This window comes from Cupressus sempervirens, chromosome 2 (genome assembly GCF_028749045.1).
Source record: "Cupressus sempervirens isolate cs-2001-9-10 chromosome 2, ASM2874904v1, whole genome shotgun sequence".
Lineage (NCBI taxonomy): Eukaryota > Viridiplantae > Streptophyta > Pinopsida > Cupressales > Cupressaceae > Cupressus > Cupressus sempervirens.
In genome coordinates, this window is record NC_143119.1 from 25396414 (window position 1) to 25416626 (window position 20213).

The following is a 20213-nucleotide window of genomic DNA, read 5'->3' on the forward strand; positions in this document are numbered from 1 at the left end:
AAAAGGTAATCGAAAGGGTACCATATAACATACCAAATGAGCCAAACTTGATATATCTTCAGCCAAACTTGATATATCTTCAATCACGTAGAAGACAGTACTACAATTTCATGAAGAGGCCTGATTTTCCATGAGCATGAAGCCTTTTGAAAAGCTTGGTCCTTTCCATTTTTTACCAGAATATTTTCATGAAATGGCCCTTTGGCATCACTAGCATGTCAATAGATCCATTTGACCTCACATTCTCCTAAACCAAAGCCTAATTCTTTGAGTGACAAGAGAAGCTACCATGAAGCAAAGAATGAGAACCTTTTCCTTCTGAAAGCCCACTTGTGTTCCATCTTTTCCATTGAATCGTTAGATATTTTTCTTCTTAGATCATGATACAACCCAATGCAATATAGAGTAAGCTCAGCCTATATCATTAACTATATACAGTTTTTCATGGTATCTAACAATTCGTCATACAAGAACTTTTACTATTTAACAAGCAAGAAAGAGAAAAAAATATTATGTAAGGATGCACAATAAGATACTCTACTAATACTCAAATGTACAGAATGAGAAGCAAAACTAGCATATGATGGAGTTCCAAAGAAATTTATCATGGGTAGTTCAAATTCCAAAAACTCTTTTATTTGAGTATATAGAATGAGAAGGAAAACTCACAATCGCCATTTCAGAATCAGCGTTTGATGCGTTTGATGAAGTTCCATAGAAGTTTATCATTGGTAATTCAAATTTCCAATCCGGCACATATAGACCATACAAACATCCCAAGTACCCAGTTGATAGTATGACTGCAAACACCCTACACAAAATATATATAATGTCAGAATCTAAATCAATGCTAAACAGAAACTGTGTTTCTCTAAATATAACAGAACATTGGCTAGAAAATACTTTATTTACCAAAGCAAAGATGCAATGTCATCCTGGATGAATAAAGAATACCAGAAAACCCAACTAATTTATGAAAGTAATTACACTCTATAACAGTGGAGAAGCAAATAAAATTAATTCAATGTATTGAGAAACTACAAAAGCATGCACCCTTTGTTATAACCATATTTTTGTCCATTCTCACTTCCAAGTCATTAAAGACTACATGTTAAATGTTTTTTACTTTTGTAATTATAAAATGATATAGGAGCATTATGCAATTTTTCCTCGGCTAAAATTGCTAATAAAAGCATCATGATACTAAGCACTATAATGCAGTTTGATAAAGTGACAAACTCATGACAAAAATACAATATGGGAAAAGGAAAAACCTGGTTGCAATAAACACTTGTCTTTGTGAACAGTAAAAATACACCTCAACCAATTAAAAGGCTGACAATATTCTATATTCTTCTATGATGATTACATTAAATGTTGAAATAAATTCATTTGTCCTCGAATGATCGACACTATCCAGAATCATTGAGATTACAAGTGAAAAATAACATAATCTTTATTTCTTCATTGCAAGAACTGATGGAAGAATTGTCATTGATGACAAAGAAAAGAAAGCAATATTCTCATTGATAGAAATTGTCACTGATGGCAAATGAGAAATGATTTATTATCTCTGAAGCCATAACTCGATTGATCCTTAAGATAGCTATATGTAAAAGAAAAGAGGGAAGAGATTGCTGAAAAGAAGATAATGGTTCTCATTAATGCTTAAAGAAAGGTCCTAGAATTGTTATAAATGATTGTAACTTTTATGATACCCGAAAAGAGGAAATCTACCATTCTCAAGGAAATCATTGAATCAACTTGTCAAAAGGTTCGATTAGTAAAAAGGCTAGGGATAAGATATCTGTCTTTGAGGAAGTAAAACAATGCTCGAAACTGGAGCTAAATGACAGAAAGAACTTTGTGCTGATAGAGTCTAATCATCAGACAAAATTTGTGTGAAACAATACCGTATTGACTGAGAAAGAATAACTGGAGATATTGATGTTCTCATGGTACGTCTTGATGAAGGAAATGAATAGAAATAGAAGAAAGATATACAGGGGATACATAATATTCAAGAGCAGAATCAATCAGAAAAATGGTGAAGTCCAACAGTACACAAGCAGGGAAAAGATAGTAATAAATCACAGAGGAATCCAATTTAATGGCAACATTTAAAAAGCACATTCGATGCATAAAGGTGGTGTTACAAGACAAAGACCATTAACATATCGTGCATATACTAAAGGTAAAAATATAAGTCAGCAGCATATAAAGAACCTTGAAGTTCTACGGAAATGTTCTGGAGATTATATATGACACAGTTTATGTTAAAGAAGATGAAGCAACCAGATTAAGTATTGAATTCACATCATTCTCAGGGAAAGAATGAAAACCACACCACGTCAATTCTGATTAATAATAAACCATTTAAAGACTTCTACACAGAGACAACAACCAAGCAGCATCTATATTCAGTTTGAAGGAGATATCACTTTACCGGAAGCAATGATATGTTGGCTCCATAAAATAAAGAAAATGAATATTTGTGTTGTTTATCATCAGAGAAGTTTATATTTTCAGACTTCTGTAACAGGCCTCCTCATTTTTGTGATAAATATCCGAAGGAAATAATCAAAGTATTATCTTCAGTGATTGTGATAGATTCACAACATTGGCAAAAATTTCAGAAAATAGATAAAGCAGAAATAATGTGAATATAAGATTGATGAGTTATTGAAAGACAAGACAGTCTATGGCAACACAAGGAATATGGGTCAAAGATATAATATGACCATTATTAAAAATTATATATTCGAACGCTGAAGATCTCTGCACAAAAACATTAGTTGTCACCAACGTATTATCTAGCTGAGAAATCGTGAAAAGTTAAGCATTAAAAGTGTATCTAGTAATGACCGATGACAGCAAAGACGTGTCATTCTGCGTTATGAGATATTCAGACACTGATGTGTTTCAGGAGCAAACTTGCCAAATCATCATGTATGTGCCATCAAATAATATGTGCCGCTAATAATCATCATTGATTAAAGGTCCACTGTGTCGATGACTAAGCTTATCAAATTTAAATGTTACAATTATTAAAAGTTTACACTTAACATATGATATAGAGACCATGATGCTGCTGATGATATTTATTCAAGACAATAATATTTTAATTATTATCAATGGCTAAAGTAAATGGTGAATTAAGAAAATATGTGCCCATTTATAAATGAATAGACACATCCCCTTATACTTGAGGTATCAATAGAAGATTGGTTTTGAAAAAGAGATGGTGATGAGTGGATGGTATAACCCCAACCGGTTATAACTTCATCAAACGTCAATTTTTTTAATAATTCTATTGTTTGACATTTCGTCAAACACTTTGCAAGCAAGCTTTAATACCACTGTAATAACCTTGTTTGGTTATGCTTCTAGCAATACCACTTATTCAGAGATTTGACATTTCAGCAAACACTTGGCAGAGAACCCAATTAGCACTGAATATATGGTATTTAATATTCTGAAACATGGTATTGGAAAATGCAACAATTGTTCACAAATTTGGTTAACTTTAGCCTTATACATTGCTCAAATAAATATCAAGGACTAATATATAAATCTGCCATGTGAATTTGCACATTTAAATCTGAAACAACAAATGGCTCACATCAAATTCTGAATTTATTAATTAACTTAGTATGCTTTAAACAAGTCCCGCTTGCAATCATATAAAGATTTTATCACCAGCAAAACGCCTTGAGAAATCCAAATCAGAAATTCCCAAAAATCAGAGATGTAAATTACCAAACTCTCCAAGATAGAACTACCCTCTCAACCACAGTCAATACAATAAGAGAAGACACTAAATTATTCCAACCAACAATCGCTCCTCAACCACAGAGAATACAGTAGAGAAGATTCAACCAATATCCCAAAATATAATTAAATCACTATACTTCAGCAGTGATTCAAAACAATTCTCATAAACTAATTCACAATATTTCAGCTGTGAATTAAAAACCACTTCTCAGCATCAAAACCTTTATACCTCAGCAAGGGCTTCAAAAATCAAATCCTCACAAAAAACCACAAAGGCAACAAAAGCAAATAAATATCCAAGCATGCTTTTCTCAACAAATGGGCTTGTATTTATAACCACCAGAATTCCCTTTTGTTGCCAAAATGTAACTTCACTCAAGAAGCTTCACCACACAACATTAATTAGAAGCTTCCGTTAGATTCTCTCACTTGACTTGGTATAACTAATTAATAAATGGCACGTTCCACTGATAACTCAACCTTCAACTTAAGTGAAATTATAAAGTTAAATTGTAACTTTATAATAATCCATTTAATAAATTAATAATAATTTGACCACTAAAAAATGTAATAACTCCCAAAATACACATTTAAATATGTCCTTTGAAATAGGAGTCATACCTATTATTTCTCCATGTGACCAAATGCACTTTCCAAAAATAGAAAGGGTTGATCTCAATCAACACCAACTTCCCACAAATAGTAAGTGCACAAATATAGGCCCAAATAAAATCCAATCTGAGCTAGACGAAAACCAACCTGTAGCTTACTAAATTGTGGAGAAGACAAGACCCTCCCAAGTCAAGCCACTGCCTCAAAAGACCCTCTAACCACAATAATTAGCCTACGAGGATCACATTAATAGACTAATCCATGAAAAGTGATATTGACAAAAATGGGGACATTACATTGGAGAAGACATCAGCAGTTTAAGACATGTATGAATAAAAAGAAGATGAAATAAGATTATAGCGTATATTGTGGAAATAAATGAGCCAGCAGTGAATGGGAAAGAAAGTATAAAAAGAAAAGAAGTTTATGTATATTTTGAATAGAATGAAATAAATAAGTGAAAGATAATAATAGAGAACGGTATGCTTCTATGTCAAAGGGAGCAGCTAGAGGATTTGGTTCGGATTAACTTTCAAGAAGCTTGATCATATTGGTTTAGAGGGAGTAGACCATGTTGAAGGAATTGTAGCAATTATAGAACTATGATTCATAGGATGGACTATGAAGACTAGAAAGCCTCTATGCAAAAGTCTAGGATGTGACATTCCTAGATAAATGGGTACTTATTGGATTGAGGAGCATTCAAGAGAAGAGTTTAATGCATTTTGTGTGAAACTCATGTAGACTAATAACATGACACAACTTGTTTTATAAGGCTGAGTTGATGGAACATATCTAAATCAGTTTTTCAAAGAGGACGAATTAACATTCAGAGGTAGTCTGAAAATAAATCAGAGGCAACTTTGATCAAGGAAGTCAGAAGGACTCAGAGGGAGTTTGATATTTCATTAGAAGTAACCATAGACGAGGAGGTCAAAAGGTTAGTGTTTGTTTCATAAGTTCTCCTTCGTAAAGGAAGAGTTCAACGTGAAATCTTTCATAGTGCATTCTTCTCTATGAGAGAGAAGTTTGAAGTGAAAGTTCTTATTCCACTCTCTAGGAGTAGCTATGGTGGAACCACCCTTTGATATGGTTTATGGTGAGTATCATGACAACACCACATGAGAGAATTCTGTAATATCCCCCTCTAATGATAAAATCTAATATTATATTATAATTGATGCCCCTATTTAACTAAGAAGTCAATTAAAAAAATATATATATATAGAATGAAATGACTAAGTGATTCAATATGTGGATTTAGTTGATTAAACTAATAATTAAATGAATGTTATATATCAAACTAAAGAAATTAGATAAATTATAAACTATAACTAAAGGATGGGATCAATAATACACTACTATTATCAGTTTATTAGATAAATCTTGATCGGATACCCAAAATGCCACGACCCTTACACAAGTCATGAAACACATATTAATAGGGGAAAAGTCATCCAATATACAAGTAGCGGAGCAAGATGGATAACAAGGGATCACATCAAAGAAAAGGGAGGGATATCAAAGGATTTTAGAGATCTTGTACTGCCATCATGGCAATGTGAATGGGAAGCATACATGGCACTAGACAATCCAAAATCAAACACTAAGTTTGCAAGCCACGTGGAAGGGTTAGCAGGTGCAGGCTGTACCTTCGATCGGTCACAGTCAAACTAAATATGAAGAATAGCCCATACGATGGAGAAAGACATCCTACGTGGACCTAGCAAAATGAGAAAGCGGTAAAAGTGAATCGAGTATACTATTTCCATATTGTAAATGCTAGGGAGGATTGTGAAATATGCAGATAGTGCATGAGAAGTTAAACATTGGATCCGCATAGATAGCAAGGGGAACATTAACCAAACAAAGGAGAGGTTTCGAATACATACTCTACCAATACCAAGACACCAATACTTTGCGCAAGTGAATTTGGAGGGTACAAAGAGAAATAAGGGAAGACACTACCAAAGTACACATACATAGACACTGTGAAATAGAGATGAGCTTTAGAACAAGCAAATAAGGCTACGTGAATAGAAGCGAAAATATCCCTGCTAACCATTGTGCATCCACCGCAAAGATCGAGGTAATAATTGTTGGGCGTAGACGTGATAGGGATGAGATAATTGGTCCCATACAATTCAGGAGTACGTAGATAGCTTGAAGGAAAATTGCTGACGTGGCTAAGGTACATACCACATCACCATAAGGCAAAGGTATATTATGGAAAGGTACTTTAATAAATATTATTGTTGTTATCATAAATATTGTGTTATTCTACATTTATTAGTGAATATATATATATATATATATGAAACATATAGTTCATAAGTATAAACAATTTATATATTGTTTTAGATTTTAAATGATTCATATATTGTTGTAGATCATAATGGACTTATGAAACATTGAATGGATATAATTCTTATGATCCAAGTTGTACTTGGTGGAGGACATTCATAACGAATGCCATAATACGATCCAAACTATTTTTGGTGGAGGACATTCTATATGAATGTCATATTTGATCCAAGTGTAAACTTGGTGGAGGGCATTCATTGCGAATGTCATGGAATGATCCAAGGTTATCCTTCACGTATTTTGTATCAAAGATGGGTTCATTCCCATTTGGTAATTACGATGAAGTAAATGGAAAACTCTTAGTGTCAATATCAAAGATATTTATTACTACCTGTTTGGCTAACACAACAAAGATGGATCTAATGTTGGTATCAAAGATAGATAGTATACCTATTTGACCAATTATAAAGAAAAGATTTATGCATTGGAATCAGATAGGTATCATACCTATTTGGCCGACTTTAAAGGAAAGATATGTGTTTTTGGTATCAAAGATAGGTATTATACCTATTTGGCCAAACACCAAGAGATGTTGATATGTACGGGTGCTTCCGCCTATCAGCATTCTTAAGGAAATATAATGGTAGAATATTCTAATGGTGTCAATATATGCATATGTTAACCTTAAAGGGTGCACTCTAGAAAAGACGGTTGAATAACTAAGGGTTAAGTAACCCGATCTAGAGACGTCTTTAATGTTGGGTTAGGATAGAGGGTAGAATAGTGAAATATATTTTATTATTGTTTTTTAAATTCTAAAATTGGTTTTGCAGGTATTAATGTCCTAGTTAGTGGGGACATTACAAATCCATGAAGTCGTGAGAGAATCCATGGTGACTTCATGTAAACTTTTGATGTCATGTGTGTGACTCCATGACTTTAATGGCCCTACCCCTTGTGTATATTACTGAAAAGTGACGATCTTTCTGGTAATGTACACTTGTATTTAACATTGTAGGGTAAAGGCTTTACGATGTTTACTATCATGATGAATATCATGCTGACTTGATATTTATGGAAATGTCTTGATAGTTAATATCTCTTGGAGTAATTGATCGATATCATGCCGCCTTGATATCTATTGTAGATCAATATGGTCCTAATGAGATAGTAATGGTGGACATTATGTGACGTAATGTTTATGGATATGCCATGACATGTTATGGTAGACATCATGCGACATAATGTCAGTGCACATACCATAACTAGGATATTCAAATATCATGTTACCTGGATAGTTGGCATATTCCTTGATATCATGTGCTAGGTGATATCTAAACCTATTCATACTTTTTATCTTCCCTAGCTAAGAGGGAGTGTTAAGAACGGTAGCGTCTGTCAAAATCCAAGGAAATATCACTTAGCAATATATGTGTGTGTGCGCACATGCACGCACGTGTGCATGTGTACAAGTTCACCACGTGAACTAATATACATTCACACACATACACATTGATATACTTTGTCATAAAACTTCTAGGGTTTTCTTTAATCTAATCAAACCAAGTATGTCTGTTTTAATATGTATGCATATATGGATCAAGTAAATGATCTCATCTACACTTTAGATCGATGGGGCTTCACATGTGATTATTATGAAACAAAGGAGGGGTGAAAATTTATTCAAGCTGAAAGAGAAACAAGAACAAACAAAGACAGGGCATCAGACAGCCTTGTCAAGATCAACTAAGTGATCAAGTTCATGGGAAAAGCCCATTGGAAGTTGAGTCTTACCAACAATGTGCCAATTACACATATGGTCAAAAGCCCACTTCGCCAAACAATCAGCAACACTATTCCATTCCCTAGGAATATGAGTGAAAGTAACAGACTCCAAGGTACACAAATTATAAATCTGGTCTACAATCAAAACTAACTTCCAACTAACAATTTCAGAATGTTGCTGATTCAAAAGATGTATCACCACTTGTGAGTCAGATTCACAGATAAGCCTTCTCCAACCAAGGTCACAAGCATTCTTCACAGCATACAAAATAGCTATGGCCTCCATTAGGTTGTTAGTGTGATGACCTTTATAAATAGAAAACACAAACTGGACATCCCCCTTACTATCTCTACCAACACCACCAATGCCAACAGGGCCTGGATTTCCCTTGGAAGACCCATCCGTGATGATTTTAAGAATACCCTGTGGAGGGCACTCAACTTCCCCACCCTATTTATCTTTCGCAAGGGATGTCTACACATTTTTCTTAGCAGTTTTCCATGTGAGGGGGGAATATTCAAACAATTATCTAAAATATCCTCCCCTAGTTCCATGGCCTTAGAAGTGTTACATTTTGCAAAAACAGTTTCCCCCAAAGAATGGAGAATTTTTCACCATAAGTGAGGAACCTCTAAAAGCTCATCCTTAAATATACGACGGTTCCTTTCTGCCCAGATATGCCAAATAATAAAAAGGAGGGTCCAAGAGTCTAGGCAACTTGAAGAAATGAAGTCTTGATAGGAGCCTTACCCTAGCAAGCAAAGAATTCTACCAGTGAGGAAACATGCCAACAAGACTGGTTCCACACATTCCACCAAGAGTGCCAAATATGTCTAGTGAAAGAGCATTGGAAAAAGAGATGAGAGATATTTTCTTCACTAGTCCGGTATAGAACAAACATTGAGGGTCCTTGGAAGCCACGCTTGCATAAATTATCCCACGTAAGACATCGGCTATGGACCAGCAACCACATAAAAAAAATACATTTGGGCCAAGAAAACTTGTACCAGACTTGCTTCCACCAAGGCATCTGAATGTCCCCCAACGTCTGCCAAAGAAGCTCAACATATCCTGCAAACACTGAAAATTTTACAGACAAATCCTCGCTGTCCCAAGCAAGAACATCATTACCCACCAAAGTAGTACACTCACGAGACTACAAAATCTCAAAAAACTCCTTCCTATCCTCCTCAGATCCTCCTGGAGGCCATTTAGAAGAGTGTTTCCAACAAAAGCAAGGAGCCAAACCTCTAACACACCCTATCTTATAAAACTCAACTGTGTCCCAACCAGCAGCACTAAAATTTTGATAGAGGGCACATAGCTGAGGATGAGTGGTAAGAATAGGCCATCCCAAGAGTCAAGCCAAAATAAAGCTTGTGATCTCAAATGACAAATCCAAAAGAGACCATCTTTAACCAACTAAGCTCCAAACTTTAGCCTATTCCAAATCATGGATCCTCTCCCTTCTAGAGGAATGCGGTGAACTTCAACCACATCAATATCTGGAAAATACTTATGCGTGAGAATATGAGCCCAAAGTTGATGTTGGTTACTACACCAATGCTAATAAAGTTTTGCAGTGAGAACCTGTCCATTTAAAATAGCTGATTGTAAGCTAAGGCCACCCTCCTTCTGAGGTCTATAGACTATTTCCCATTTAACCAGACTCCATGTAGAAGTTGAAAGGTTCCCACTCCAAAGGAATTGATAGGACAAAGCATCAAATTCCTAAAGAAAATACATAGGAGCAGCCTAAACAAAACACCTGTAAATAAGAAGGGCTTAAATAACCGATTTTAATAGAGTCAAGCGAGTAGCAGTTGATAGCCATCAATGAGTCCAATGATTAACCTTTTTCCATAGTTTATCAAGCAAAACTTGCTAGGAAGATCTAGGATGTCTACCAACAGTATTAGGAATACCCAAGTAAACAAAGGGAAGAGACCCAATCTGAAACCTCAAAATAGCAGCAATACACCTCTGAATAGCCTGGTGAGTATTGAAGAAAAAATGGAGGATTTGTTCTCATTAACTTTCTATCCCAAAGCTACAAGATAGACATCCAAAGCATGCCTAAAAGAAGTAGCTTCCTAAAGACAAGCCTATCCCATAAATGAAGTATCATCCACAAACTGAAAATGTGAAATAGGAGGCAAGCCAGCACCCCATTTCCATCCATGAATCAAACCTTGGTGAGCACGAAGCTTAAGAAAGAAGCCCAAACCCTTAGCCAGAATGATAAAGAGATATGGTGAAATAGGATCCCCTTAGAGAAGTCCTCTAGAGGCACCAAAGGGCTCTAAAGGAACACCATTCACCAGAATAGAAAAATAAGCTGAAGTAACACAACTCATAATCCAGTTCACCCACTGTTGGCAGAAACCAAAGGCCAAGAGGATCTTTTGGAGAAAACTTCATTTGACTCTGTCATAAGCCTTAGCCATATCCAACTTAATGAACATAGCTCGCTCTTTTGATGTATGCATAGAATGAATAACTTCAAAAGCAATAACAATTCCATCAAGAATTTGCTTATCAGCCACAAAACCGCCTTGTTCCTCTGAAATCACAACTGGAAAGCATATCTTGAGTCTGTCAGCAATCAATTTGGTGACAATTTTGTACACAACATTACAAAGAGCAATAGGACAAAAGGAGTCAAATTTGTCAGCACCTTCTTTTTGAGGGATAAGAGTCAATAAAGTACAGTTCAATGCACAAAGCATATGCTTATACTGAAGGGATTCCTTAACCACCTCCAAGAGATCTATATTAATAATTTCCCAAAATTCCTGAAAGAATTCCACAGGGAAACCCTCTGGGCCTGGAGCTTTACCTTTATTCATCCCAAACACAACCTCTTCAAGTTAAGATGTCAAAATTGGACGAAGAAGAGAATCATTCATAGCATTAGTGATAAGAGAAGGAATGCATGGAAGAATTAAGTTCTCCTCAACTGCAGGCTGAGAATCCTCAGTAAAAAGGTTAGAATAAAATTGAAGGGCTTCCTTGGTCATAGCAAACTGAGAAGAAATCTTAAGTCCTTCAAGAGTAACAAAAGAAGAAATATACCCTTTATTACAACGAGCTTGAATAGAATGATGAAAAAAAGCACTATTTCTATCCCCTTCCTGCAATCAATCAATGCGAGCCTTTTGTTTCCTGTAAATCTCTTCCTGAAGTTCTCATTCTTCCACATCCTGCATATCTTGGGATTCAGCCTTACCAAGACCCTCTATAAGCCCAAAGTCCCTAATTTGGTGAGTAATCACTGCAAGATGATCTAGAGCATTCCTCTTTCTAGATTGAAGGTTCCCAAAGCAAGAAGTATTCCATCTCTTAAGATGGTATTTGAGATATTTAGGTTTCTGCTCAAAGACAAACATATCCGTGCCATAAGCTAGGCCACCCTCTCCACCACTTAGCCACCAAATCATAAAGGGACAAGTCTCGGAACCACATAAGTTGGAATCTAAAAGAAGGGTTCTTAGGGAGTGCAACAAGAGAAGAAGAGAACTCAATTGGCCAATGATCAGAACCTCTCCAATCAAGAATTTCAAAACTCATAATTAGGCCACCGCCAACCCAATAACATGAAACAAGAAACCTATCCAAATGTTCTAAGATAGCTTCCTAACCACTCCGTCTATTGTTCCAAGTGAAAACCCCATTTGAAGGCTTAACATCAATAACAGAAAGAATATCCACCTAGGCTTGAAAAAGATTAGAAGCAGGGCCAAGCGTAGGCCAACCTCCTCTTTTCTCCTCAAGACTTAAAATAGAATTAAAATTGCCTCCTAAAATCGAAGGAAAATAAGGAGCACAAGAACGCACACCTAATGTGATCCCAAAGATGAATCTTCCCACAAATGTCAATAGGGGCATAAACATTTCTCACAAGAATAGTCTCACTAGAGTCCAAGGCAGTAGCCACCGTAGAGATTGAGTAATGACTAGAAATCCACCAAAGGAGGAAAATCTTTCAAGGGTCCCAGAATAGAGCCAAACCTCCAGAATTCCCTTGTGAACCAATACTTTGACAGTGACCAACATACCAAATGCGTGAAGCATGTTGATGCATAACCTCAACAGAAACCTTAGTCTCTTGAACACAAAAGACATCCGGAGAATGAATTGCAATCAAATCATGAATAGCTTTTTGATGATAGGTGCTACTCAAACCCCTCACATTCCAAGAGAGAATGATCATTGAGGGGTTTGAGAAAAGTAAGCATCAATAGGTTTAACAAACCCAAATTCCACCAACGGATCTCCAGTCATTTTTATCTTTTCAAGGTCTGTCTTCCACCCTTTTGAGGAGCTATCAGCAAGACTTTTCTTAAGGGGTCATTGTTGCACTCCCAATCTATGAGATGAACCCTAATTTTGAGAAGAAACTAAAATTTCTCTAGCTAAATTTGCCAAAACAATGTCATCCTCTATGGAATTATTTAAAGTCACCTCAGCCACTTGTTGACTCTGAATAGCTTGAATTGGTTCTAGTTCAAGAGCCGATACAACCTCCACACTGACCCCAACACTGTTAGAAGTGACCACATGCAGGACCCCTTCTTCCAAAGCTAAATTCTTGAGAACCTCAAACTTGTTAAAGCTTCCATCTGTCTGTCTATCCTTGAATGGCCTCTTCTAACCTCGTCCTTTAGCCTTAGTTTTAACAGGTACAAATCCTTCCTTGTCCTTTCCCTAAGGTTCAACCACCATGGGAGCTTTCCCTTTGTCCTCTTTACCCAAAGGAGGAGGTGTCGAAGAGGGGGAATGAGCTTCCTTATGAACTTTAGGGCAATGTCATAGGAGATGGCCATACTCATGACAAAACCAACATCGAAAAGGTAGAGATTCATAATCTAACTGTTGAATCCATGATGAAGATCCCAAACAAATTTCCATCAAATCCAGCAAGGGATTATTTAGATCTATCTCAACACAAATCCGAGCAAAAGAAATCATCATTTTATCAAGGGTTTGTGTAGCCACTGCCGCAGGCTTTCCCAAGAGACTAGCAATTTTATGTAAAATGTCTTCCCGCCAAAACTCCAGGGGGAGGCGAGGTAGACAAACCCAAACAAGAACTCAACAAGGTATGTCTTCAGCTGAATTAAAACCTCCATGCCATGGTTTAAGAAATAATCCAGCCTAATTATAAAAATATGGGCCACCTTCAAAATCTCTATTGTGATTTGCAAATTTCGAGAAAATAACTATAAAATAGCTATTTGCCGCAAGCATAATGTCCATATCTCCTTCAATCTGCTAGGAACGCCAGATCCAAGCCTCAAGAGTGGACAAAAGAATACGAATACCAAGAAACTTACAGATTAGAGCATGTCTACTCCAATATGGGACATCTTCTTCCACCAAATTAGGAGGAATGACCAAAACTGGGTGATCCTGGGTTCTAGGAAGACACCCATTGACCTTCTTCATATTAGGGCCAGCACTCATATAAAATGTATCTGCTTGTTGTGCATGCATGCTTGAAGAGGACCCATTATGAGCCTTGTCCATGCAAGAAAGATCCACAACTAATGCCGTAGAAATCTCTGCCATGCAAAGATTGAAGCCAAGAAAACAAACAAATACTAGAACAGCTGCTAGCAAACTAAAAAAGTCCCCGCAAACACCAAACAGAAACAAAACCCATTGCAATAAACAAAAAACTACTCTGCTGCTGAAACGCTTCCACAGAACCCCTGCATGCAAACCTGAAACCAAGCTAGGGCACCTCCATCTCTCTCTTCAACAAGATCGTCCTTCATCTACCGCTAATCTCTAGAGCAATCCTTAGTAAGGTGTCACATGCGATTATTATAATGCATTTTAACATGCCCGATAATTTCAGGACTTACTAATTCTGTTAATGATTACACCCAATCATAACCAGGTCCCTTGAATTAGTTAAGGATAAGACATTGTGTCTTTTCAATGAGGCTATCCACTAAACAGACGTGTCTACCATGATATCCCCTTTGTGTATAATATGTATATTGATCGATTCTAAGAGGAGAGAAATTGAAATAAGATAAATGTTCTCTCCCTACAGATCAGCAATAGCAGAGCAATCAACCTCAATATATAGACACTTAGATTGGAATCTTGAGTATTACAATATTCCTTCAATACTTGATAAAAGTATCTGCAAAGCAATTCACAATAGAGTCAGTATTTTGTTTTTTATATTTATTCATCTCAGTTTCGTAGTCTAATTATTAGTTTAATAAACATAAACACTCTTGTATCTTTTTTTACTCGTTTTTTTTATAAGGACTTTCCAAGCCCAAGGGGTTATCTTTCATTTACAATATTTTCTTTCATTATTTATCTCTCCACGTTGGTGGGTCTGCCCTTTTATCCACGTGGCATGTGAAGATGATAGGTCCTTAAATAATTATGTGACAGGAATAATATTTATTGTTTGGGGTGTCGTGTGCCCACTGAACTGTTCATTTCTAAGCTTAATTCTGCCTTATATCTCCTGTGATTCTATTTAGTCTACATGGGGATGTGAGTTACATATAATGCCCAACTACAAATGAGAGGACACGACCCAACATTTGTACACCTCCCCAACTCGTCCCCCACGTACGTATGGCTTGATTTTATATTTCATACTATCCATTTTTCTAACGCCTCCCAATTATTTTAGGAGTTATTATTATGAAGCTTCATTAGTAATCCATTAGTAGTTTATATTTATTTATATAATTATTATATAATATATAAAATTAATGATGGTTTATCTAATTAATTAGTCATTTCATTGCATATATTTTTTAATCATTTATTAAATGTTTATTAGTTATAATAAAATTTCACTATTATAAGGGGCTATTACAACTTTATTGGCAATAATCAAATAGATTAATAATTCCCATATACATCTTTTTAGTTATTTGTAGTTAAGAATATTAAAATTAGATGTCATCATTGAAGGGGATATTACAGTCCTACCTTCTCAAAATTGCTTATCCTCAAGCAATTATGACTTATGTTGGCTAGGTCATAATTGATTCTTGTTCATGTTCCAAATTTTAATTAAATGATATAATTGATAGTTTGGAAAAGTGAAATTAAGTGTAATTATATTGAGTGGCATGAGTGATTCCATGTGCAAATCAAATAGGTGAATGTGACATTCATTCTAATTCAAATGATTGATTGAGCATAATCAACTAATTTGTGTTTGATGATCAAATCTTGAATAATGAAAAATTATAGATTTCATAATGTTGAGGTGTCGAGTTGCCTCAATTGATCCCAAACATAACTTGATGGATGATTTTATAATTGAAAGATATAGTATGATTGATTTACACTTGATGATAGAATGATAGATTTCATGATGTCGAGGCTTCTGAAAATGTTTGAATGATTCTAAGCTTAATTTGATAATCGAAAGATATGGTTTGATCTTCAAAGTTTTCAACATCTTTCGTTGCAGTTTGATGACTCATTTAATGGTCTCTTTGATGATCAGTAATACACATTTAAAATAAAATTTATTTTAATAGTTAACATATTGATCTCAAGTCTATTATGGCTCTTACATGCCCTCTTTAAGAGGGTGAAAATTTAAATGTCATTGGGCACTAGCTGTTACAAGATTCAAGAATTGGCAGATTAACGGATTTCCGGATGATTGATTGATTAACAGAGAAACAAATGTGTTCCTTATAAAGAATTACAAGGACGTTGTTTCTAAAAGAAACAACGTAGACTGAAGATGGAATTAGAAACAAAACTAGATACAGGATAGGAAACATTCCTATCTAGACTGAAAGACGGACTACAGACAAGTAGTTGACTATTATAGAAAGTATAAGATATTATCTTAATACCCTCCTTTAATGGTCAATGTACGGATGTCAGAACATTCTGTGATAACTAAGACCCTCCCTAGATCTACAGAATGCTGAAATCAAGAAGTTTTGCCAAAAGATTGCTATGACTCAAAATAGGTTGCAATTACAAAACTTCGTTTTCGTGGAAAAATGGTAAAACCCAGAATCTCACGCAACCTTGCGTATTACAAACAACTTGAAATGATTTTTGAGGAGAAAATCAACAAACCTAGAAAAAATAGAAACAGATTCAGAAGGCGAAAAATGTAGCTTCGCCTTGATCAGGAAGCTTGATAACTTGTGTTGTTGGCTAGGAAGCATTTTGCCTTGCTTGGGCAGCCAAACGTTTCCGGCACTCGAACTTCATATGGCCGAACTTGTGACAATAATTACACTGCACATTTTGCTTCGTAGAGCCATCCAAAGATTGAGCAGAAGGTTGATGTTGGGAAGGCTGAGAAGACTGATGTTTGCTGATGTTCGGTTGAAAGGATTTTGCAACAAATGCCTGCTCTGAGGAGGCTGTGGAAGCACTGCTGCCAAATTGTTGTTTCCAACGATCTTGCTGTAGAAGTTTGGTGCATAATTCTGGAAACTTCAGATCAACATTAGTTGACGTAATGTTGAATGTTTCTATGAAGTGCTCATAGGACGATGGTAGACTTTTCAAAGTGATGACTACCATATCCTCTTCCTCCATTTTTCGTCCAATAGCTCCGAGCTAATCACAGATGTCCTTAATCTTTGTTAGATGCTCTTGTAAGGACATACATTCATCCATCATAATGGAGAACAACTGATTCTTCAGAAAGAATGCCCGACTTTTGTCAAATGTTTCATGCAGCTCCTTTAGATATTTCCAGATTTCTACAGCTGACTTGCCTGAAGGAATCTACGGTAGCTGATCATCGATAACAGAGAGCTTAAGAAGCATAATAGCCTCTCGATTGCGATCATCAAACTTGTCCTGTTCTGCTTGGTCGGAGGTTGGACGAGTCTTTGTGCCTAGAACAAGCTCATCCAAACGACGATATTCGAAGATTGTCAACATGCGCTGCTTCCAATGATTATAATTGTGGCCATTGAATCATAGACTGCCCTCCAACATCAGATTAGTCAAAGATGCCATTTGCACGAAGTTCGAGGCAATGTTGAGGCTGACCCAAAAAAGACAAGTGCCCAAAAGAGTAGACAGAAAACCCAGAAGGAATCTACAGTCGCAATGTAAATCTGTCGGCTCAAAAATCGAGGCATGGAAAACGAGGTACCCAAAAAATTCTAACAAAGACCCAGATGAGTCTCGAAAAACCCACCAAGAATCTGCAAACAAAAAAAATTCCGACCCCAAAAATTAGGGTTTCAAAAAAAAAAGCCCTAGCTGAAAAAAGTTTGAAAAAACTTCAGATTTCTTGATAAAAATGGCAATTTTTTTCTAGGGAGAGCGCAAACGATGAAGAATGCAGACAACACGAACTAATCCTTGACCCTACAATTATGATCTTGTTGTCAAAAGAGCTTGAAAATATATGAACGCGAGTTGCTTCAAAGGCATGTGATTTGGACGCGATCTGCAGAAAAAAAAGGCAGATACAGGTAGATTTTGGAACAAGCAGATTTGAGATAGGTGGATCCTTATCTGAGCGGATTTGAGACAGCAGATTTGTACTAAATGATCACCCGAACCAGGATATATAAAAAAAAACGTATTGAACACGTTTTTGGCAGATGATCAAATCCCTACGTTTTTATTTAGACCCGTGCGATAGACCTGTGAGTTTTTATCATAACCTATTATTCCAACAAGCTATGATTTCTGCAAAAGAACAAGTCGCGATTTCTATAGAAGAAAACCTACGATTTCCAAAGAAAAAAAAATGCTACGAGCTGCAGAGAAGAATCGCAGATTGCAGGTAAAACAACTTTCAGACGAAATTTCAGACAAAAAACCTCAGACAAAAACCCTAGTCGAAATCTCAGGGTTTTTAGAAAGCAAGGATCACGAAATAATTTCGAAAACCTGTCTCTAATACCATGTTACAAGATTCAAGAATTGGCAGATTAACAGATTTTCGGATGATTGATTGATTAACAGAGGAACGAATGTGTTTCTTATAAAGAATTACAAGACGTTGTTTCTAAAAGAAACAATGTAGACTGAAGACGGAATTAGAAACAAAACTAGAGACAGGATAGGAAACATTCCTATCTAGACTGAAAGACGAACTACAGACAAGTAGTTGACTATTATAGAAAGTATAAGATATTATCTTAATACTAGCCACTCATCTATGAGTAGACTCTCTCAATGCATTAGGAATCATGTTCTTACCCATCTTGGATGTTACCTCAGGGCATTGGAAATCATGTCCTTACCCATTTTGGAATCTACCTATCTCAAGAGGATTTACCATACCTCTCCCAAATAGACAAAAATCAGTTGACGAACTTATATTCATCATTTGTATAATCATGCTTCCAGGCCTCATTATCACCTGTGTTCAATAGTTTGATCTTTTATTGATTGTAATCATATTCACCCTATAGGATGGCAAGATCATGCTCTAATATCACTTGTAATGATCCTTTAATATACTTGACCTATTATCATAATAATTGTCAATTAAGGTTATTTTGTGTTTGTAGGATCATTAAATATCTAATTTGAATTATAATTAATTGAATTTATTGATTTAGTTTAATTGTCTTATGCGAAGCTATTTCTTTCCTCTAAGATTAAGGTCACTCTTAGATGGTAGATTTATTGTGCGAAGGTCACATGAGACAGACTACATGCAACGTCCCTAAAAACCCAACCCTAATATTGGGATAATCTACCATGTGCCTGAAATTACTCTGCCTTTCCCTTCCACAAACTCCCTATCTGAAGATACCTTAATACGAAGTAAAAGATGAAATTTTCATAATTCAAAATATAGTTTTAATATAATTCTCATTATCATTATCATGATTTACATTATTTTAAGTCTCAATTATTTAAATTCATATATACATATATCTTTAGTTTTATATATTTCATACATAAATATTTATCCAATAATCTATAATCATAAAACAAAAATCATCTTTAGAAAGTGAGAATTCATAATTCTCTGAATACATATATTAACAATATATTTATATTTATAATATGAATTTATCTCTTTAAAATAAATCATAATTAATTTTATATTTAATTATCTTATTTGTTTCTAATATTAAACAAATATATTATTTATAACTTAAATATGTTTATTTATATTATCTTCTCTAATTTTAACATCTAAAACATAAAAGGGTATATATGTTCCAATACCTTAATGATATTATAGCATTTTATTTAATTATGGTTTTTTAGCCATGTCCCACATATGAACATGATTGTATTTTTGAAGGACATTTGTTGGTTTGTCCTATATGTCTCCCTTACATCTTTTATATGTGATAATGGGTTGAGCCATTAATGGGCAGCCATCTTCTTCTTTTTTTAGTTGTTTTTTTATAAAGACTTTCCAAGTCTTTGCATGTCCAAGGAGTTATCTTTCATTAACAAACTTTTCTTTCATTACTTATCTCTCCACATTGGTGGGTCCATGAAAGATCCCTAATAGATGCCCTTGCTGATCTGCTGTAGTTTTTAAATTAATAAACTATATTTTCCTGTGATTTCTTTGATGGTCTTTGAGAATAGACAGAAGTTGCAGAAGGTTTTGTTTTTGTTTTGTGTTTTTTGATAGTTTTCACAATAGTAATGAATAATGAACAATAAACATGAGAGAAGACTGAAAACAAATAAGAACATAGAACCAAATCAGAATTGCTATAAATCGTACCAGGCAGATTTCTGATTTATAAAGCCAAATAATAAATCCAATGCA

General features: G+C 35.3%; 1 protein-coding gene across 4 annotated transcripts in view; it reads right to left on the minus strand.

Moving 5' to 3' along the window:
* LOC149570898 (uncharacterized) overlaps positions 1-20213 on the minus strand; it is a 387041-nt gene that overhangs the window by 254226 nt on the left and 112602 nt on the right. For all 4 annotated transcript variants that reach the window (XM_089812456.1, XM_089812457.1, XM_089812454.1 and 1 more), the window contains exon 6: positions 670-811. In XM_089812456.1, coding sequence (XP_089668582.1) covers positions 670-811 — 142 coding nt within the window. The remainder of the gene's footprint in view (positions 1-669; positions 812-20213) is intronic.